Source organism: Podarcis gaigeae (assembly GCF_964106915.1).
Source record: "Podarcis gaigeae genome assembly, chromosome: 11".
Classification (NCBI taxonomy): Eukaryota; Metazoa; Chordata; class Lepidosauria; order Squamata; family Lacertidae; genus Podarcis; species Podarcis gaigeae.
Window position 1 is genome coordinate 47597448 of NC_139687.1, and position 24019 is coordinate 47621466.

General features: G+C 39.2%; 1 protein-coding gene across 6 annotated transcripts in view; it reads right to left on the reverse strand.

Moving 5' to 3' along the window:
* NIPBL (NIPBL cohesin loading factor) overlaps window positions 1–24019 on the reverse strand; it is a 126649-nt gene that overhangs the window by 61879 nt on the left and 40751 nt on the right. For all 6 annotated transcript variants that reach the window (XM_083703370.1, XM_083703373.1, XM_083703371.1 and 3 more), the window contains 4 exons: window positions 3876–4019; window positions 2820–2985; window positions 1249–1379; window positions 143–242 (listed from right to left, as the gene is read on the reverse strand). In XM_083703370.1, coding sequence (XP_083559496.1) covers window positions 143–242; window positions 1249–1379; window positions 2820–2985; window positions 3876–3939 — 461 coding nt within the window. In that variant the 5' untranslated portion in view covers window positions 3940–4019. The remainder of the gene's footprint in view (window positions 1–142; window positions 243–1248; window positions 1380–2819; window positions 2986–3875; window positions 4020–24019) is intronic.

Consider the following 24019-nt stretch of genomic DNA (forward strand, 5'->3'; position numbering starts at 1 on the left):
TTCATCTAGTTATGCGTTTTGTCTGGGGTTCAAAGTGCCTCACTTCAATCTTTACAAAAACAGTAGTCCTTACTCAAAATATTAAATAGGTTTTATATACAGGCTAAAAAAATTATAATCCTATGTTACAAACTTCATTTACCTGGAAGGGCTATGAGAGATAGTGGTTTGCTGATAATTGGAAGATGCAGGACTACCATGCATGGAATTCTGAGACAGTTTGTACTGCGGCATCATCATTCCTTAAAACAAAACAAAAAGTTTTAGAAGTCACATCAAAGTATCTACTTACTTGTATATTTAATCCAGTGCTTTTTTTTCCAGTTGTCATAACTATTACAAAATATCTTCAACTATAGCTATTATCTAAATAAAGTATTACAAGCATCAAACACATTTGTGCATATGACAATGGTATCTGAGCAACATCTCTCTCTCTCTCTCTCTCTCTCTCTCTCTCTCTCACACACACACACACACACACACACACACACACACAAAATTGGCCAGCATCTCAAAATCCATTCTCAGCAGCGTACATAGCCCTACAGCTTTCTGCAATTTTTCAGAGCAGTTACAGGTGCTTATGTTAATGTAGCACACATGAAATACTGGATTACTGCTGAAAGAAAAAGTAATATACTATACCTCCCCTTTATTTTACAGGTCAGAAAACAATAGTTCCATTCAGACAATACACACAAAATCATAATGTGCATAGTTTCGAATCCACACCATAATTTGAACTTACTAATGTATGGGCAAGTTTAGAGCTGCCAATTTGCTACATCTTTTCATCTCCTCAGTACTTCCAGAGGAAATGGAGCAATGGCCAAAGCAAAAGTTTGTCAGATATTATGCTAATAATAATCACATTATTATTATTATTATTATTATTATTATTATTATTAGCACCCTGACCATCTGACTGGGTTGCTACCTTGAAACACTTGGCTCGGGATAAGCCTCAAGTGGCTGTACTACTTAACATTTACTTAGATCCAGTGGTATCTTAGGCACTGCAGAAGAACATAAAAAAGTAACTCCCCTAGGAACAGATGCACTTGTTTGAAACTGAATGCTCTTGTGTGTAATTCATCTGAATCACAGCACCTTTTCATATAATAACAGAAATCCAACTATAAGAATCTGAATTGTATCCACAATCAGTTTAGAGTATCACAATGAAAAGTAACACAGCTGCATATTATCTTGCTTAGAAATAATAAAATGAATAAAAACTCTCACCACTTTGTACCCCGTATCTGTTTTGCATGCTTTTCTCCCTGAAAACATTAGGATTCCTTGCCAGGACAGCCTGCAGCAAGACTGGTATATCTCCTTCTGGATCATCACTGCCAAGGTTATCTTTCAGTTCTCTGGCATTGGAGATAAACAAACAGGGACTGATGAGATTTTTTTCAAAAATACAGGAAGTTACTAAACTGGCGATTTGTACAAGATCATTAACACGTATCCTTTTTTCTTTCCAGTGGGAACTGTTGCAACTCATGTTTCTATGGCAGAGTACATGGGCAGCACTCTGGACAGTTACAACCAGAATCACTGAGTTCTGGAAATCATTGTATTGTTACTTGTACACCACTGAGAGACAATTGTAATTAAGCAGTATGTAAATTGTCAAAAATAAATAATCCTTTGCTCATCGTGGTTAATGTGATGTATCAATGAATAATACAGCAATCGTATAAGATGAAGAGTCACTCTAAATCTTTGTGTAAGCTATCCTGTAAATTATGGATGGAATCTACTCAATTTTCTCTACACAACCAGTTTTGTGTTGCTATCTATTATCTTGTTTTGTCTGACCAATTCCTCTGTCCAATTTATTCTGAAGCTAAATTTTAAAATTTATATTGTTCTTTTGGGCTAGATACTGGCAACTGTGTTTCTGATTAGAAAGACACTTCGCCCGTCTCAATTTTGCCTGTCAATAATTGACATCAGAGCAACCATCTTGGCTGTCTTTAGAACTGAGCACCAGATCTGATCTATTTTATTTGAGAAGCTATGAAAAAACGCCTACAGGACTTTTGATCAAGTTGTTATGATTAGGCCCAGCTCAATGTCATGGGAACACACTGTGCCAGCTGGTTATGACCTCCTCTTCAAAGCAAGCTTTAAAAAAATATGGATTATACATCTCTAAATTAAATACAGCTTTCACATGCCAAAAGCAGGTCAATGGACGGGTTACTTAAGCTCACCTACACTACTGTTCTATCTACTGCCCATATGATTACTTTGCTTAAACACTTAATATATTGTCTTCACTCTATTTTCATCAGGTCAATAAGCCACACATTCATTAGGAGTTCATGTTAGGGCCACTTTTCCCCAGACCAGAACTCTTTCCTAAGTAGAATTTTTTCTCTATGAAATCTTAAGAATTGTTCAGAACTAATACGTACATTTTTATCCAGACCTCTCCCGCATCTTTCCAAATAATTTTTAATTGGGTGTGGACCCTGGTGAGATGTTTAATCTTGTCAGTACAAGGCCACTGATTAAGTGCCCTGTTCTCTAAAATAATTATTACGTTTAAAATCCATTCAAACCACCTTCTTTGAAATTAGTTTCTACAGCACCAAATCTGAAGTTTATTGCTGGCATCCAATCCAGCACAATAATAGATAAGTGGCCATCTGTTGCTGAAAAATATACAGCCATGTTCAATAATTACAGAATCTTGCATTCTATTAGGACAGAACAACACAGTAATATCTATAACCTGCCTCTACTATAGTTTATACTGAAACTTTTTGACATTAATTTGTGAAGTGACTTTTAATACGTACATATGATCTGTTGAAACCTGGTTGAGGCTGTGCACAAGCTGTGAAACCAGATTTTCATCTCTACAGGCCAAAAGGCAGTTCACCTCTTCTGCAATTCGTCCATTAAAGAGCAAGCTTTTTGTAGTTGTAGCAGGTAAAGGTGATGGAAGAGGAAGCTGGTTCAAAACTATTTTGAAAAGAGTAAAAAAAATATTGCATTATTCCACCAATACATAAATATTTTAGAAAGCATTTCTCCCCACCTCCCATTGCTAATTTGAGCATTGTGCAGATTGTGATTGGCAATGTGCTCAGTTACAGTGCCTAGTACATCATTAATGACAATCAGTATTTTGCCAGTGCCAAAACCTATGCCATAACTGGACTAGATGCATTAATTTCAAAACTAGTTTCACTATTAAGCATCATGCATACCAGTTGAACTATCAGTTCCACCAGCACCAGTGCCCTGTTGCATAGACCTTCAAAAATGAATTTGGGGGGTGTTTAGGCATTCTCCTTACTTCAGTAAATATATCCCTGGAATATATTTTGTTTTATATGTCCTGTCAATTTCACTTCACAAAAGTTAAATCAACAATGCTCTAAACAAGGCATTTCCTAATCGCTACTATCTTCCCACATGAAGAACCTAGGAGTGTGCAGGTGACCACCCACCCACAAAGGGAGCCTAGTAAGGTGCTGCAGCTTTCATTTCAAACCAGAACAAAGGAACCTTTAATGTTATACTTCTGCCCAAGAAGAAGGTAGGCAGTTTAGAGATTATAGTGTAGCAGCTGAATTTCACTATGCAGGTTTCAATCTCAAAGTTTTTATTAAATTATGAATAAAGCATTCTTTAGTAGGAACCAGATTCCACAAAGGCCGTATGGTCATCTGCCCAATACCCCTCCAACTTTTATTCACAGACAGATAAAGAGAAACCATAAAATGCCAAAGGGCTGAGAGAGTTTAAAGAAACTAAACCCACCCCACCATAAAAATAAATGTGCAATTCAGAAGTTTGCTCCCCAAATGGATTAACGAATTGCAACAAAACTCAAGAGAGATACTTACGGTCTGTGAGACTAGCAATCCCTGCAAGAGTAGTGATGGGAACATGAGGCATATCCCCATTCATCCTGAAATGTTGGGATGGTAGTGCCTACACACAGATCTTAGTTCGGATGCCAGCTATCATTACTTCCCATCTCCCAAGCACTGGAATGAGAAAGAAATACTTATTTTGCAAAGAACCACCAAGAAGTTCCCAAGTATGTAAAAAAATAATTTTACTGAACTTTATTATTCCTACAGCAACTATAGTAAAAAAAAGAAGTAAAGAATCTATTGATTTCACCAACACAAGGAAAACAACTGCCATGATTTTGTAGATAGACATTACATGGATGACACCTTCTTCTAGGTTTGTAAAGTCACCAGTCGACTCCCCCCCCCAAAAAAAACCCAACAACATGTGGCCAATTAAAATTTGTGTAGGTTATTCAGTTTTGTGTATTTACCTGCACAGTTCGGAAATTAGGAAAATCTAATCACATGCCTCTAGTGATCCTCTAGATTAAATAATTAACATGTGAAAGCAGTTACTTCTTGATGAACCATTACTATAAATCAGCAAGGTAAAAAAGTTTCCTTTCACACATTTGTTTTCTTTAATGTGCAGATAAAGTAAGTTAATTGCACATCTGAAGTGTAAATGTGACTCTTAAAAAAGTATTGGAAATCACTTGGGCCCTGATGTAGATAAGCTTGGTCACAAACTTGGGTTTATCTGTACATAGTGTGAAATAAGCCTTTAATGTCGAGTAAGTTTTAATTATACATTCTGACCATTTAACAAAACACAATACTATGAAGTTTCTTAGCCATACAGAGCACATGACAAATCAAAATAAGTGAAAGGCTGGAAATAAGAGCATTTGTTTTTACATCTATAGTTAATGCCTAGCTAGCTTCACTAATCTCCACACATCGGCAGAATGTCTTATAGAATATCAAAAGGCAACTTTTGCACAATCATCACTGTGGAACTTACAGGGAGATAGCGATCTACTGCTATTTAGAAGTTAATAAACCATAAAGCACAAAAATACATAAACCATACATCACACAGGCCAGTTACTGACTAGCAAAGGGAAGACAGATCATATTGGGGAACTGTATATGCTGCATTTATCTCTATTTTTTAACAGCTGAAGATCTTAGCTAGATCAGGACGATGGTGTTATAACAGAAACTGTTTAGATTAACTTTCTGCAGACAACTTACAGAACAAATATAGTGTAATTTCAGGATGGGGGCTAATTAGAGAATGTTCATCTAGACAAGTCACATTCAGTTTCATACAGTTCAGATGAATACCACATTTCAACACCCATTAGAAATGAAACAATAAAGAATCCCCCCCCCCCATATATTTATACAGTGGTAGTGCTGCTCTTGTGACCCACCTTAGATCATGCCATGACCCAGGAGTGGGTCCCAGCCCACCAGTTTAAGATCAAAGTTTTGATACGACAAAGTAGGGTGCCTTAGATTTCTCAAATGCTTCCAGCCCCCCAAAGGTCAGTGTTTGCTGTCTCCAATGATGATGCCAAACCAATCATTACTGTAATTTTACACAGTAATCAACCAACATGAAGGTATTTTGTTGTAAATGATTAAAATGTACTGGAAAAATGTACTAAGAGAAAATGCTGTTATATTCCATCTCAATGCTGGGTTTCACCTTACTATTCAAGACTTACTTTGCATGGACCATATCCACCTCATTGCTACATAAATTCCTAATTCAGGATGCTAATTACAACTGGCAGCTTTAAGGGCTGTTACCAAAAAATGAACAAGGCAATTACAGATCCGAACAAAAGTATAACATACATAAGAATCAGTTATATGATGAAAAATGTTCTTATTTTTGTCCAGTTGCTGGTAGGCTTTGAATTTACAATATAACAAATATAACTGCGCTAGAGACATCTGAGGGTTAAGAAAAAGGCTGTAGTTCAGTAGCAGAGCAAAGGTTTAGCATGCAGAAGGTTCCTAATTCAATCTCCAGTTACATGATTAAGTTGAATGTAATGGGAAAGACCTCTGCTGGAGAACCTGGCCAGTCATCAGAGCAGACAGTATTAAAGCAGATTTCCATATGCCCTTCATTATCACAGTATACCTTCTGCAGCTAGAACTGTGTATTTTTAAGAAGAAGAAATAAATTTGAAGATTGAGGAAAATATTTTTTTAATATGTAAGAATGTAAGCAGTTTTATTGATACAGCTCATTCTCTATGGTTATTTTGATCCATTTTGATCCATATAACACAGAAATTAAGTCATCTTCTTTTCATAAAACAAGTTATAGGAAAAGGGCTTCCATTTAATTATATCATTCAAAAGTATAATCCTTACACATGCACGTGTCTAAGTATAAATATGGATTTGTCCACAAGAGGGCGCATGCTATACTATAGTCTCAGATCAAAGTTACTGTACAGCAATTCTTGTAATACTTGTGTGAAATTCTGAATGCAACAGGTGAAATAAGACAAAGCTGTTAGCAAACATGGCATGAGAGGCAGCACTAGCAGTCATCTTAAAGAGGTATAAGCAACTGCTCTCAGTACAAAAACTCAAAAGTGAATAGATCAATATATTTAAAATCAGTGAATATCAGAAAAGTACATCAAATAATAATTGGTATAAATCAAGTATCTCCCCCCGCCCCGCCCCCCCGCCACCATATAATACAAGTTCCTGAACAAACACATATTCCAATTGTTTGCTATAACAGTTGATGCATATTGATTTGCAACTGACTATAACTTTTATACTAGTTAAGAGCATTGTCCAAAACTTTGGCATTATGCAATCCAGATCCCTGTTTTGTATTTCAAATATTATTTTCTGAGAGATCAGGGATAGAATTGTAAAATAAATTGTTTGTTTTTGCTTTCCCTCTACCCACATGAGGGTGCTAAGCAAAATCCCTTACTTTGATACGGAATGCCCAGAACTTTATATAAGTTCTGCAGCGACAGAGCAGAACAGTGTTTTTCCATCAGGTAAAACAAGATGTCTATGCTATTTATAAATAATTTTCCTCAGTAATAAATATGCAACTATTGTGCCACCTATAAATCTAGCACTGGTTTACATCCAGAATCGTCCATGGAGGCACAAGCTACTTCCATGGTGAGAAGTGCCTTTTTACCACCTCCAGTTAGTACTTCATCTGTAACTGTTTCTGTTTCATAGCTACAGTGGTTCTTCCATTGGTTACTTTATGACTAGATTATTGCAAGGTGTTTTATTCTGGGGGAGTCTTTTGATTTGGTTCAAAAAGTTGTAACTGGTGCAGAACACTGTGGCAAGGCAGGTGTCTAGTCACAAACATAACACCAGCACTACAGAAACTGCACTGGCTGCCAGTTAGCTACAAATCCAGGTTCAAGGTGCCTGAGGTGACTTACAAAGCCCTATGCAACTTAGGGCCTAGGCAGTATTTGAAATTCCCATTGTTCTAGGTGCATTTTGCAACAGGGAATTTCATTAGCACGAGCAGTTTCTGAGCTCTGGGTGCACTGCGCTTAAGATTTCAATTTAAAACTGCAAAGTGGAAAGAAAGGAGGAGCTTTTTCTGCCTCCTCACTTCCAGCTACTCTCTGAAGACTGGAGAAGAGACCCTCTTAAGAATATTAGGGGGGTGGGCAGGGGAAGGACTAGACCATGTGAAAAATGAACATGATATTTTAGCTGCAGTTCATCCATTTTTCATCTTTGTATTCTTTTCTAACACTGGGCCTAGGATATTTGCTAGATCACCTTTTCCACTATATACCAACCCGTTATCTGATATCATCTCTTAACTGTGCCACAAAGATGTACAGTGGCATCATAACTAGAGGTGAGCAATATATCCATACTTTGTTCCTTACAGGTATGAACTCCAGACTGTGATAAAGTTTTCATATTTTTTCACCCTGTATCAAGAATGCAGTGCCCAGCTGGCCTTGCAGACCTAGCAGGCAGGAAGCAGCACTTTACAGCAAAGTAAAGCCTTTACTGCAAAGTAAATGGCCCTTTCCTGCCAGATCTGCAAGGCATAAGCCCTTGCTACCTCTAAGCAGCATAAGCCCCTGCCACCTCTTTGCAGTAAAAGATGCTTTCTGCCTGCACAATCTGCAAGGAACAAATCCCATGCCTCTTGGTAGAGACAGACCCAGCATTAATAACAAGTTTTCCTTCTCTTGCAAGGCAAAGTAGAGACCTAGCTTCCCTGCATTCCCCCCAAAAGATCCATGCGGCTTTAAGGCACACACCCATGCCTCTTGCTAGGCAGAACAGAGATGCAGCACGGGTATCAGGCTAAGAACGATTATCAGGGTCTCTACTCTGCCTAGCAAGAGGCAAGGTGTGTGCCTTAAAGCCATGTTTATTAGACTCTTCCTGTGGTATGGAGATTCCGATCAGCAAACAAAGTTTCCTCTTCGGATAAGATCAACAGATAAGATCAATGTGGCTTGGCTCCTGCTTCTGTTCAGGCAAGGATGCACCAATTTACTTCTACAGTAAAGGCTTTATGCATTTGGAAACTAAGGTGCAGACAATGCTGATGTCTGGGCTGCTGTCAGTTCAAATTTCTGGTTTTAGATATATTGTGGTGTATTTTAAGTATCATTTTTACTATTATTTATTCTACAACTGATGTTTTTAAATGTTGTAAGCCACCTTGAATTCCAACTTGGTAGGATATAAATATAGTACATAATAAATAAAATAATATGAGAGGCATCCATGAAATTATTTTGAGTTTCTTGGAGGATAAACACTATAAAGACTTAGTAAGTAACACATAATTTGACATCTTTTTTATTAGTGTGGCTCAATTAAAGAATACATTTTTTTTTAAAGCACAAAATATATAAATATATATACACTATATTATAGTAGTGAGTAGAGCTACATACATGCAGAGCTACATACACACAAGAATGAATTTCATTGGGGACAAATGTAAGGTTCTGCACTTAGGAAGAACCAACTGCACAAATATAAGATGGGGGACACCTGGCTTGCCAGTAGTACATGCAAAAAGGATCTACAGGTGTTAGTAGACCACAAGCTTAAAATGAGTGTGATGCAACAGCAAAAAGCTAAGGCTATTCTAGGCTGCACCAACAAAAATATAGTGTCATAGTCCCACTCTATTCTGTCTTGGTCAGACCATGCCTGGAGTACTGTGTCCTGGGTGCCACCATTTAAGAAGGATATTAACAAGCTGGAATAAGTGCAAAGGAGGTCAACCAAGATTATCAAGGGTCTGGAAACCGAGCCTTATGAGGAATGGTTAAGGGAGCTGGGTATGTTTAGCCTGGAAAAGAGAAGACTGAAAGGAAACAGGGTAGCCACTTTCAAATATCTGATGGAGTGTCACATGGAAGATGGGGCAGCATGTCTTCTCTTGTTCTGGAGGGGGCAGGATCCAAATGAATGGCTTCAAGTAACAAGAAAGGAGATTCTGGCCAATCAACAGGAAGAACTTTCTGACAGTAAGAGCTGTTTGAAGATGGAAATGACTCCCTTGGTAGGTGGTACATTGTCCTCCCTTGGAGGTTTTGAAGCAGAGGCTGGCTGGCCACCGGTGACCTAGTTTTCAGGTGCCAGGTGGCACCTAGATTGTCTACCTGACTTTCTAACACTGATCTACAACAGTTCCCAATGTGTTATGGAGCCAAGTACAGGGTGTTGCTATGAGTATATAAGACCCTTAACAGAACAGTAATATATTCTCCAGAAGTCTTTAATGGTTTAGTTTAACATGCTATCACTGAGTAAATTTTCATTTAATTAAACGCATCAAATTTAGATTTTTATTTTTCCCCAAAAGTTCCAGCCTTATTTCAGACATCATGATATATTGAGATATTGCAGTGTTTAGCTGGCAATATATTGTGATATTGAAAACCAGACATCACCAAGCTCTAATCATAATTGGAATGCCCTCCCCTCAAGAATCAGGTTGATGCAAACCCTGATATGTTTAGCTTTCTTTTAAAGATTTATTTATTTATTTATTTATTTAGGCATTTAGTTAAATTGACTGGAGATGTTTTACTGTTTCCATAGTGCTGCTATGAAAATGTGATGTATTATTGCAGTGGTTTGATTTTCAGATTGTGTATTTTATTACATATTACATATTTTTATGGTGTATCCTGCTGTGGAACTGGTTTAAATGATGAGCAGATAAATAAATAACTAAATAAATATAAAACAAACTCAGTCAGTTATTGTTTTCAATGCTTTTCTTTTACATAGAAAACTAGTTATTTGATTAGCAGTCATGAATTATTATTATTATTATTATTATTATTATTATTATTATTATTATTATTGTATATAGTCCATATTCTCTTATAATTTTGAAGTTTGCAAACCTTATCTAGCCTGCATTAGATGTCACAACCAATGTAATCTTCTTAAAATTACCCCTCTAAGATTTCTGCTCAAAACAAATTCAACAGTCACATGTATAATAAGCTGGGTTGCACTTCAAAATGTTCAAAAATTAAAAAAATAATGTTAACACAAGAACAACAGGGGATACTATATTTGATGCTAACTCACTTTTTGCTGGGGGCAGGGGTGTCTAGTTCCCTTTGCTACAAGCATTATGCACAACAGGGATCAGGCCCTTGCAGCCAAGAAGCCCACCCCAGGCTTTAGACAGAGCTCTGCACAGGCCTTGCAGGGATACATTGCAACACTTTGTTACAAGGTCTCTATTTGTTATTTTCTACCAGGCAGTTCCAGTCTGATCACACTGCTAGCTACATGATAATTTCTAGAACAATTCAATTTTATATTGAATATATGAAATCCCTACCTGTTTCAAATTTGCCTGTACCAGAAAATGTAACTTTTTAAACAAATTATGTCGTTAGTGGTGGTTGTTGTTGTTTAAGCCAGTACGACACCTAGTGTAAATTGGAGAGTCCCTATCTAGGCATGCTACTCAGTGATGCAACTCCAAAAATCATTGAAAGAAACCACTATTTCAGCTAGGACACAACCACCATGAACAATGAAGAGTCATCTTATTTACAAAGATGTATTTGTCAAAGTGAGCTCTGGTTAAAAACAGACTAACAGAGCTACGCCTCTGTAATTTGTTGCTAGGAATATATAAGCAGCCCCAAGTATTATCTGAAGCAGTTGGAGCCCATCTATCAGTGTTCAGTGGATAGGGAGATCTACAGACAGCTGTTATCCTTCCAAGTTCTCAGAATCACAGCTAGCCTCTAAGACACTCTACTGTCATAATAATGGGGAGGGGTGAGAACAGAACATAGATTTAGTCATTTTTTATTTTTTACTGTACTTGAAAACAAATGAAAACACCAATACTGAAAATGATACTATTTTCATAAAGGCAAAAAGATTTGCTAAATCTTTAAATAGTCTTCAAAGTAAATGTATTAAGCAAACTAACAAAAACAATTGCCTCACATTAAATGTGAATACATCATTCAATGCAGTTTAGACTGGTTAAAATCACATCAGAATAAAACAGTACTATCTAACAACAATTAAACAAAGGGAGGCGCAGCACCTGATATATGGTAGAAAGGAGTATGCAGGGGAAAGGGGGCCTCTGCAGAGCACTGTACACAAAAATTGTAAACAGATGCTATATCATATCCCATATCAAACCACAATCTCAATAATTGGCTTACTACAAATCTATACAGTGGCAATCAGAGTCAAAATAATTTCACACCTTTGCTCACAGATTCATAGGCACCTTCCACATGCCTCTATGGATGAAACCATACAATTCTTATATAGAATTGCATAAGATACTTTACTAATATCTGTTAATTCCTTTGCCACTCTAACCTTTGGTCACTTTTCAGATTTGCCAGTGCTGCAAAAGCAGTAACAACTTCCTTTTCACCATATTAAACATCAAATAGAGCAGCTACAACTATTGTGAAAACTTCACGGCAAGTTCTATTCCAATGAATGCAGCAATGCCCCCTGGTGGCCATTCAAGGAACAATATCTAGTCTATATGTATATCAAAAGATGCTACTCTTCCAATCTTTGTGAAGGGATCAATTTAAAAGACAAAAAGGAATAAATACTTTTATTTGTAGATCCTGGTAAATATTCAGAACATTTCTGCATTACTTGTTTTGAGACTCCTAATTATTTTTCAAATACAACCTTATAAAAGCTCAAGTGAAAAGCTACCAACAACATATTAAAAGGAGAGATCCCAGGCTACCATCTTATTTTAAGTTTCAGATAATATAAGGAAAATTACTAGAATAAAAAGAAGTGTCATGTGATTATACATTCAAAATATTGTATATCCAGGTAGCACATGTGAAATACACCCGTGTAGTAGTTTCTAAACAAGATAAAGATTGTGTTATATTGAACTGGTCCAACTGTAATATAATCTAGCTATGTACCTGATGTAAAATAAAACAATTTTACAATTTTAAAAATATGAACAGCACTCAGTACATTTAGAACACAATGGTTTGGATCTTGCATAAATTTACGTGCCTTTCTGATGGCAAAGTTCCTTTCTGATGGCAGGATCCCAAAGGATGTGCTTTACGGGGGGCAGGTTTCAGGCACCAGGCCCACTGGCAAACCAACTCTGCATTACAAAGATGTCTACAAAGCATGTGACATGAAGGCTGCCAACACCAACCCAACCCTATGGGAATCCCTTGCAGATGACCTCAGTGCCTGACGGCAGACAGTCAGGTCATGTATCCACACCAGAAACTAGAGGAGGAATGACTACTGGGAAGAGCACAGAAAGAAGAAACGTCATAATACACCTGCAACAACAGAACTGAACGCTTTCATCTGCCACAGCTGCAACAAAATATGTCTTTCCCATATTGGTCTCTACAGCCACAGCAGATACTTCAACCTTCCAACAGTTAGATTTTACACACACATCCCCCAAAAAGCACACTCCTCCACTGTCTCCAGAGACAGATGGATACTGCTAACAACAAGAACAACTACTCAAGGAAGGCAGCCGAACCCCAAATTCTGCCCTGAACCACTGCAATCCCCCAGAGGGTCCTTCAAACTTCTGGACTGGCTTTTAGGAGTATGCAGTAGGATAATGCGGGAAGTCAAAGAAACCTCACTGCAACAGCAGAGTTCCTTTCATGCTTCTCCAGTTCTCAACCAGTCTAAGAATTCTATTATTTCAGGAATGTAAATATAAATATTTTATTTGTACCACCATCTTCAAAATATGTGCATTCATGTTTATGAACAAGGGTTCCCAAGGCGAAGGTGGCAGTCTTTGTTAATGGTGCCAACCACCTTTTTAAATCAAGAATGTGGACCAAAATATAACTTATCATGACAGTTCCAAACAGTGTCAAGATATCACCATCCCATTGGGTGGAACATCATCAAGTTTGGCATGACAGGTCCACCCTGCACCTATTTTGATGCCTCTGAATATATTGTTGCACGATTCCCCAAGAGGTAAGTGGCAGTTTTTGTCTGTTTGGATGCCAGGTGCCATTTTGAATCAAGATGATGGACTGAAACATGACTTTGGCATGACTTTGCCCAATTTTTGGCAGATCAGCCCAAACCAATGATTTATATGCCTCTTGTATCATTGCCCAGATCATATATTTCTTGTAACACTGAAACTCTGAAATGTAGCCCCTACATATCCATGTATAACTCATATGCAATTTAGGTGGAAGACCTAGAAAACTTTTAACGTTCAATTCACATAATTCACTTGGTGGAAACAAGACTTTCATGGCTGCTGCTTACAACAAAAAGGTTAGGGAGCAAATGTTGCACACAAGAAAACAAGGAAGCAGGGGGAGAGGGATTGTGACAAGAGACAAGTGAGGTCTGCAAAATTGAACAAATCAAATCAGTACACTTCTGAAGAAACTACATTTTAGTTTACGCACAAGTTACTACATTGTTCACACATTTAAAAATAGTCTTAAATTTATCAACAAAGCAAGTATGAAAAACAGAATGCATCCTTCTAATGCATATTTTATGATAGCGTGTTATTCTTTTGGAAAGCTCTTTGACTAAAGAACAGGATGAAAATGCTTTACATAATAAAAGTGCACATACTGGGTGGAATTCAATGGTGCAGAAGCAGACATAACATGACTTTGCCGCCTTCTCCTTCCCCATGAAGCTTCCTATGTGCCCCAAAAAAATCTCCCCTGGAGTGTCACCCACCCTTTTTGAAGGTGAAAGAAAGGTAACAGAGAGAAAGAGACAGGAGGTTCTGCTATGTGGGTGGAAGTCCATTCTGCTAATGTTGGATTCAACCAATTATCTTTATAGTAAGAAAATGAAACAAATTAAGTTTAACAAAATGTCTTACAGTGCAACCTTATGTATGCTTACGCCAAAAACAACAACAACGTTCTATTAAATTAAGTGTAACTTGTTCCCAGGTAAATAGTGTTGGAATTGCAGCTTTAGTTTCAGTTTTCTTTCACCATTTATCAATTTGTGGTTCACCTCTTTCTTTCTCTCTCTCTTTTTTCTTTTCTTTTCTTTTCTTTTCTTTTTTTTGCATTTCTAGCCATTCTCTGTGATGCCTCAGTGTGTTTTATAAAGTCTTAGTGGGTATAACAGATGTACACTCTGCACTATAGTACTGAAAGTCCACTTAACTATGTTCTGCATTTTGTGTGTCTTCTACACAATACTCTTTCCTTTTGCCCCATGCGTTGCCCACAGACGATTCCCCTCCCCGTTTTTGTCATCTTTCTCCCTTTCAGAATCTAAATGCTTCAAATTCCCCAATTGCCAATCTCTAAATTGATTTTCATAATCATATTTCATGGAATGGCAGACAGATCAATCATTTGTCTTTTATAGACAGGAGCAAGGGATATTTTTACCCCAGTTAAAACGCAGAGAAATGAGAGTGAGAATATTCAGCAAAAAAGATTTCCATGGAACCTCCATGGAAGTCCTAGATGTAACACCACTTACAGATGCTGTGTAATCTTACCATGCAACAAAGGAAAGCAGAGAACAACTCATTGAAGACTGCACATTTAGGTATGCTTATGAGCCCTGCGGGGGTTGGCACTGTGGTCTAAACCACAGAGCCTAGGGCTTGCCGATCAGAAGGTCAGCGGTTCAAATCCCTGCGATGGGATGAGCTCCCATTGCTCGGTCCCAGCTCCTGCCCACCTAGCAGTTTGAAAGCACATCAAAGTGCAAACAGATAAATAGGTACCGCTCCGGCGGGAAGGTAAACAGCATTTCCATGTGCTGCTCTGGTTTCGCCAGAAGCAGCCAGTAAAGCGAGATGAGCACTGCAACCCCAGAGTCGTCTGTGACTGGACCTAATGGTCAGGGGTCCCCTTTTTGAGCCCTGTGACACAAACATATACTCCATGCTAATCTGGAGTAAGTTTTACAACTTGATTCTCTACTCAGTTGCTAACATAGAACAATGTCATCCACCAGCTTCATCCAATTAGCATAAATGAAACAGTTGGGAAGATCTATTCTTAGTACCCCACTGTAAATATGGTAGAGTAGTTAAACTGTAAATATGGTAGAGTAGGGGATGCAGGTGGCGCTGTGGGTTAAAGCCTCAGCGCCTAGGACTTGCCGATTGAAAGGTCGGCGGTTCGAATCCCTGCGGCGGGGTGCGCTCCCGCTGCTCGGTCCCAGCGCCTGCCAACCTAGCAGTTCAAAAGCACCTCCGGGTGCAAGTAGATAAATAGGGACCGCTTACCAGCGGGAAGGTAAACGGCGTTTCCGTGTGCAGCTCTGGCTCGCCAGATGCAGCTTTGTCACGCTGGCCACGTGACCCGGAAGTGTCTCCGGACAGCGCTGGCCCCTGGCCTCTTAAGTGAGATGGGCGCACAACCCCAGAGTCTGTCAAGACTAGCCCGTACGGGCAGGGGTACCTTTACCTTTACCTTTTAGTTAAACATGGCTCCAGATAGCTTAGTGCTGGGGGCGGCACATTATGCTGGCATATTTAAATATACTGGAAAATACAAAGAGAACTGGAAGAAACTGATTTTGGCTTCTGGTCATTTAAGATATTTTAACATGCCCTAGTCTCAACTGTGGAATAGTGAGATGTGATAGGCCAACAGCACAACTGAACCAACGTTGTAGACCTCCCACCACACCGATGCTGTTTTTGGTACTCCCAATGAAACAGGGTAGACAATAGCTAGAGCACAAATGGCAGAAAACCTGCAATGAAGATGACCCAGAATACATTAGAGCACATAATTCTGCCTATGGTGTGGAAGCCAAGGCTTACGTTGCTTTCCACTGCAGCCTTCTGTAACCTAGGCACTTTGAAAATCACTCATCTCCATAACAATGTGGATTTCATGCATTTGATGGGTCCTGCTGAAGTCTCCAAAACCTTATCCAGATTTATGAAAGTCATTTAAGACCTTGGGGCTAGATGATGTGGACAGGGTACTTGGAGTTGTACCTTGGCTGGCCCTCTTGACCCTTACCTAGCATGGCTTTTCAAGAGCCAATTAAGGAGGGCTTACCAGGTGGGTAGGGACGCAGGTGGCGCTGTGGGTTAAAGCCTCAGCGCCTAGGACTTGCCGATTGAAAGGTCGGCGGTTCGAATCCCTGCGGCGGGGTGCGCTCCCGCTGCTCGGTCCCAGCGCCTGCCAACCTAGCAGTTCGAAAGCACCTCCGGGTGCAAGTAGATAAATAGGGACCGCTTACCAGCGGGAAGGTAAACAGCGTTTCCGTGTGCGGCTCTGGCTCGCCAGAGCAGCGATGTCACGCTGGCCACGTGACCCGGAAGTGTCTCCGGACAGCGCTGGCCCCTGGCCTCTTAAGTGAGATGGGCGCACAACCCCAGAGTCTGGCAAGACTGGCCCGTACGGGCAGGGGTACCTTTACCTTTACCTTACCAGGTGGGTGCAGGGTTCAGTAACTGCATCACTGCATGAAAGGGAGGTGTCTGCCACCTTAGAAGGAAATTAAGCCTTTGACTCAAGAGATTTAAGACAATTACCATACACCCAAAAGAAAATGCTCAAGAGGGGAGGAGTTGGGGGAGGGAACTGACATATATGCAGTACTCACTTTCTTTCTTTTTTCTTTTCAATAAATATATAGATTTATTGATTTAATATATAGTTTTATATATTATATAGTATTTATTTATTTAATATTATTTTATATATAGTTTTATATATAACAATTACCAAAAAGAGAGGAGCCAAGTTTGCCAAAGTCCAATCTGTGATTTTGATAATTGCTATTCTTCAGGATCATCAGGAAAGTATTTTATAAATAGAGGCCATATTTCAACAAAATTGTCTACATCATTTCTATTATCCAATGCGTGTAATCTCTTTGTTATTTTTTTTCTGATATGGCATTAGACCATGCACTCTGTTTCTAATGACAGATACACAGATGTTCCACTTGACAAGATGTAGCAGGAAATAAGGGACTTTCAATGGCCAAACTAAACATCTCACTCTTGGCAGATGAACCACTTGACTGGCAGTTTTCTCCAGGATTTCAGACAGAGTTCTCTCCCAGCCCTACCTAGGAATGCTGGGGACTGAATCTCCGACATTCTGCATGCAAAGTAGATGCTTTACCACTGGGCTGAGACTCTTCCTCCATATGCCTTCACAGAAGTAAACTCTACTAGTGGGACTTATTCCTAAGTAAATGCAGATAGGAAAAGCACAGGCAAAAGAACAGGCACAAGATGCTTGTGAGACGCATGCAAGCAGGATCTGATCTAGAAAGAGGGTGGGGAACACTGCAGAGTTGCACTTGGCTCAGTTACATTTTTGATATTACTGTCTATGCAGTCTTGTACACAATTCTGTTGTTTGCTGCTATTTTGTTATTTTTTACATGCTTTTGATATACAATACTAAGAGTTTGGAAAGGTGACTTAAATGAATGAATTTTTTTTTACCATGCTTCAGATACTCCATTTACGCTTACAATTCCCAAATTTGTTTTTCTATCCCTTAACTCTATCAACTCCAGATAGTGCTGGGAAACACTCTAGTCTGAAAGTTGTGAGAACTACTGCCAGTAAAGCTGAGATCCCCAACATGTTCACAGACACCCACCAGAACATGAGATGCTATGAAAGCAGGGGGGGGGGCAGGCAGCTATAGGTTTCTTTCCTGCTTTCCATGCTTAAAGAAATTCCTCCTTGCTCTGCGGCCCCTGCATGAAGTTTGAACATGCCTGCCACACCTCTGATCGGATGCCCTCCTTTCCATTCTCAAAGCTATCCAGGTAAGGAAGAAGTCAGCTCCGTCCATTGGGCTTTTTTCTTCCTCTATAAGAAAGGATTGCAAATCTTCTGTGAGATACTCTCCCCACAGGGCTCCATGATTCTGCCTGTTCATAAGGGGGTAGGGAGACAATAAAAGGATGCAACATTGTATGGGAGGGAACACTGTTGGCTGCCAAGATTATTCCTGCATCTCTCAGACTCATTGATGTCTTGATTTCTTGGATAGAGGTGATATAGGGCCGTTTCAGACAGAATAGGAAACCATGATCACCCAATACATGAACAAGCCTTGGCCTTAAGCACTCTCCCCTCCTTTTGCAACTGAAAGCTTCTGCTTCTACTTCTAAACTAACCACTTGTTCTCCATCATGCATGAACTCAGTGAGCTACATTTTTTTGAAGCTTTGGTTTCTGACCAAGCCACAATCTAAAACCACAAAAGTTCAATCATGTAATGATCTAGTATGAGAGTCTGAAATCCAAACATACATAGGGTTTAAATAACTTTATAAAAGGTAAGCAATCCCTTTGATATGATATTTAGCAATTTAAAAGTCTGTATTTTCTTCTACTGTCAAACTTTATGGTTGTTGTTTGTTAAAACTTTGTATGTAAGTCACCAGAAACATTTTGTATTAGGAACAAATAAATCAAACAAAAAGTAATCATAATATACTAGCTAACTCCTAGTAGGAGCTACAGGTGTTGCCTGGGTGCCAGGATTATGCAAAGCTTCCATGATAGTTCTGAATGGCAAGCTATCAGTTCCCCTGTGCCTCAATGCCATACTGTCTCCTGCAGCTAATGTTTCTTTTAGGCCACCCCACTGACATATGCCCTAGAAACAAGGAGCCTCAGACAGCAAGGAATTCTTGCCTTCATTCCCTAATTAGTTGGACTGTTCAGTCTATAAACTAAACCCAGTCCACTAGTTTCTGATTACAAATCGCAGCTGCTTTGGTGGAATGGGCTTCTGCATCAATAAAATATACTTTGATAGATCATGGGAGAACTGGATTCCCCACCCCAACCCCCCGCTTTCCCAACTTCATGTGTCTCCCTTCATTCTCCACAATTTAACTACCCTCTGGTTACCTCAACACTGCAGTCTCCTGGCAAATATTGCTTGGAGCCAGTAGCAGTTGGTGAGGTGGCACAGACAGGACAATGCAGCTCACCTGCCTTCTAAACACTGGTGTCACTCCCAGTTCCTGAGAGGGGTGAGGTGCAGGCAGCTGAGGCAATGGCAGAGCCAATCCAATACTCCTGCCACCATGCCACACTGTACTAAGATCCCAAAGCTTCACTGCTCCCCCTCTCAGTTACTGGCAGTGACAAGGCAGGTGAGCAACACCACTCTATTTGTGCTACCCTGCTGACTTCTACTGCTTGGAGCTATGCATGCTCTCCAACCACTCCCTAGATAACAACACATACTGTAGCATCACAGACCCTCTTTTCCTTCACCCCATCTGGGTAAACCTTTTGGTATCACAATTTCTTCTAACAAACTAAACATTAGCAGGACTGGCTAACCTGTGGCCGTTTCATATGTTGCTAAGTTACAGCTTCCATAATCCCTGAAGGCTGGCCATGCTGGCTGAAGTTAGCTGGGAATGGAACATCCACAGACCACAGGTTAGCCACCCTGACTTAAAGAAACCAACACTCCTGAGTCCAGACTTAACAAGGAACTGCTGTTTATTTCAAGCAGAATAAAAGCTTTCCTTAGCCTTCTTCCGTACAGCTCATGAAGGCTCATACATGTAGCAGGAAACCAGGGACTTTCAACAGCCAAGCTAAATGTCTTACTCTTTACAGTAACCTGCCCCTTTGACTTTCATGAGCATCTCTTCTAATATGAACAGCATTGTTTCCTGACTAGCTCAAAGAGTGAAATATTTATGAGATTAGATTGATTTACACAATTTATGTTCATACTTGCAAAAATCATGTTCATGTTGCAAAATTAGCTTTCCATACTGGAACTGGCAGAACAACTGAATCCTCCGGTTAGACCCAAATAATTGAATACGGTTCATTTATTGAATATTAAAATATACGTGCAATAAGAATTTAAAACTATGTATATAGGCAACCCCCAATTTGTTTGGGGGTTACACTCCTGGCCCCCATGTGTTTCAGCAGAGCACATGTAAGTCCACCCTGCCCCATTATGCCTCTTTATACCCCACCCAATGGGTTAGCCGGAGAGCAGGGTGGCAGCTGCCCCCCAAAATCAATCAAAATCAATACAAATCTGAGGTTCTGCCTCCCCCCTAACAAAAGCCTCCCCCCTAACAAAAGCCTGCCCCATGTCCCACCCCATTCTGTCCTTTTCTGGGTTCAATAGAACTCATACATCAGAGGTTGCATGTCAACTGAATGCATGCAAAATGGACCCCCATCTGCACTTTGTTTCTAAATATATAGTTTAATCATACATATAAACAGTTGCAGTGTCTACTACTAAGTATTCATTTACTAAAACTAAGCACACATCATGATGCTATAAAATATACCTATTTTTACCACCACCAAGCAGTGCTCATGCTTTCCTCCCTTGAAAAAACATGCAAACGAAAAGCCTACAATAGTTTTAATAAAGATTTTCCTCTTGCCATTTAACTATTATTGATGATAAACTTAAACAGATAAGAGGCCTACGTGAAACTGAAACCCAACACTTAAAAAACGACACACTGCATGTCAAAGCAAGCCGTAATGAGCAGGACTTTGTCCCTATGCTAGTAGTACGAACAAGCCATGCAGTTTGCTCAGCATGACATTCGAACCAGAGTTATGGTTTGCTTCTCCCTCTAACTTTTTGTTCTGGCCAAAACTTTCTATAGGCCAGTGTTTTACCAGTGGATCAGATGGTGTCAGGTCATTTTAAAATAAAAACTTTTTTTTTAAGAAGTGTACTTTACATGTTCAAAGATGGATGCATGAATCCAGAAGCAGTTCAAATACTTGGAAACATATTTCAAGTATTTAAACACTTTTAATGGCAAAATAAAGAGCTTGCAAATATATCCAGCCTGCAAACATATCTCAGGAATTTTGTAACATCTGTCCAATAGATATAGTATCAGCAGCAGCAAAGATAAGGAACATGAAAACATTTACAATCTCATAGCTTTTTTAATCAAATTGATTTATTCAAAATAGAATATTTTCTTCATATTTTACAAAGCTAATAACCAATCTATGAAATAAAAATGAAAAATTCTGATCAGATATGAAAACATGTCAGGAAATACCATCCATGGCTGCACTGGAACATCCAGTTAAAATATGTATGGGAACTAAAAGTATTATAAACAACAAAGAAAAAATGACTAATATAAACACATTTACTCACTAAAGAGTACTGAAAAAAATTAAGCATTTGTACTACTACAACAACAACAACAACAACAACAACAAAACACAAGCTGTTTTAGCCTGCAATGTGAAAACCTCACAGTATCATCAGCAATGAAATCTCACTCAGACACACAGAATACACCTATGTAGCCTGGAAACTAAGGACAAACAAGCAGCTGGTCTCATACTGATGGCACTTCATTCTCCCCAAAAGTTTAAGACAATAAGATTTGCCACCAAGTTAATCAGCAAAATACATTCAGAAATTTATTTCTATTTCTGTTTTAACGTCAACCAGGCTTTTTCACTCAAGCACTTTCCAAAGTGAGTTAAGATGTTATGAGGTTACCCAAATTTGAGATTTTACACACACTCACACGGCTATTATAACCACCACATTATGATTATTGTACCTTTTATAGATAAACAGATGCAGATTTTACATTTCCCAAACTGTACCTTACAGTATTACTAGTTTCTAAACACTTCAGAGTTAAAAGTCTTATTTTATAAATACCTTTATATCCCACCTTCCTTCCAAAGACCTCAAGCTAGCACACATGATTCTCCTGTTCCTCATTTTATCCTCACACTACCCTGTGAGGTAAGTTAGGTTGAGAGGCAAGGCTAAACCAACATCACCCAGTGATATTCAAGCAGAGTAGGAATGTTAATCCTGGTCTCTCAGGTCCTAGGCCTGGCTCTCTAGGCAGGCTGTTATCTAAGCCCCCCATCATTTCACATACATTTAAATCAAACCTATCCCAAAGGGAGAAAAGAACCAGTGTACTATGTTAGCACAAAGCTACTAACACTCCCCACCCTTATTCAACTCAAGAGGCCTGCTACTTAAAGTTGCATTTTTAAAGACTTACAGTATAACAATATGCAACTATGTGTCCCACTTACTTCAATAAGACTTATTTCCAAGTAAAAATGGATAGGATACCAGCCTAAAACTGCAATCTGATGAATTAAACTTGGAATACAAAACTGAAATCAAATTTAATTCCAATAAAGCGTGCTTTTGGAGCAGAATAAGGCTTTGGCCTAGATAAAGACATGACACAGAACCAAAAATCTCAGGGGAAAGCCTTCATTTAGGGACAGACAAGATACAAGAGTTGCCAATGAATTTGCCTTTGTGTGTTTGTTCATTTTTCAGTAAAAAGTAGGTAGTAGTGGGGATCTGAATGGGACAGTGGTGTGAGAGAAAGAGGATTGAACATTTTACCCATGCTGTGGTCACTATCAGAATCCCCCCCCCCCCCAGGCTTGCTATCTACAATAGGTGCAAAGTTATGGTGTGGGGGAGCAATTCCAGCTGGTACCATGGCAGGGACAGATGTTTAAAGTTCCCCTTTCTTGTGTCATGAGGCTGATCCAGATTCCCTACCTCATCAGGCTATTTGTAAAAGAAAAACCATGCAAGAACAAGCTAGATGACCAATGTAACAAATTCAAAACAGGGAAGAGTGTGGTGATACCTTAAGAACTAAAAAGGGAGCATACAGATATTGATGGTGCAGTGGGAAATTCTCACAAGTCTATATGCAAACCTAGTGAATTTAGGGAATAAACAAAGACACATAATATAAATAATTAGAGTGATTGTACAGAGGCATGTGGTATCCTAAAACTCACTGCTAGAACTTACGTCTAGAGCAGGCGTAGAGAACCCATTGCCAGATGTTGTTGAGTTGCATCTAACACTGCCATTCCACCCACACAACAGTTTGTGCTATGGAACTTCTCTCTCCTGCTTGTGCCTCAAAATCTGCTCCAGGGAGGTGCGGAGCTCTCCAGATCAGATTTTGGGCACTCTGCTTGCGAAGGGTTAGATACAACTCATCATGCCTGACCATTGGTCATGCTGGCTGGGGCTGATGGGAAATGGAGTCCCACTACATCTAGAGAGTCTCTTGCCATTGTCTCTCCCACCCATTCTTACTAGACAGATACATCCTGTTCAGAAGGGTAAGGCATATAATGAAAGGCATTCAAAAATATGTACTCATTGCTTAGGAAAGAAGCAGCAGAGTATCAGAACCCCAAAAATGTCATATGGTGGGGGGAAGGCTACTGTTTTAAGAAACATATAACTCAAGTTCCCTTGGGTACATGAAACTAGTTTTATAGATGTACTCGATCATGGTCACGCCACTGAACAAAATCTGCAGCAGGCTACTGCATAAAGCACAATCCTATGCATATCTAGTCATAAGAAAGCCCCCCCCCCCCCCAATGCATTAAGTCTAACGCTTAGACAGCAACCCTAACATACTCAGTTGGGAGTAAATCCCACTGTGAATTCAATGGGACTTAATTCTGAATAAACATGCTTATTATTGCACTGTAATTATTTATTTTACTTTTCCTCTAGACAACATCTTAGACGCTTGAAAGCTTGCATTTGCTTATGAACAGAATAAATTAATCTCTCTCAGATTCACTATGATTAACTGGGCAACTCAATTCACTATTTACCCATAATTTGATAGACTTAACATGCAAA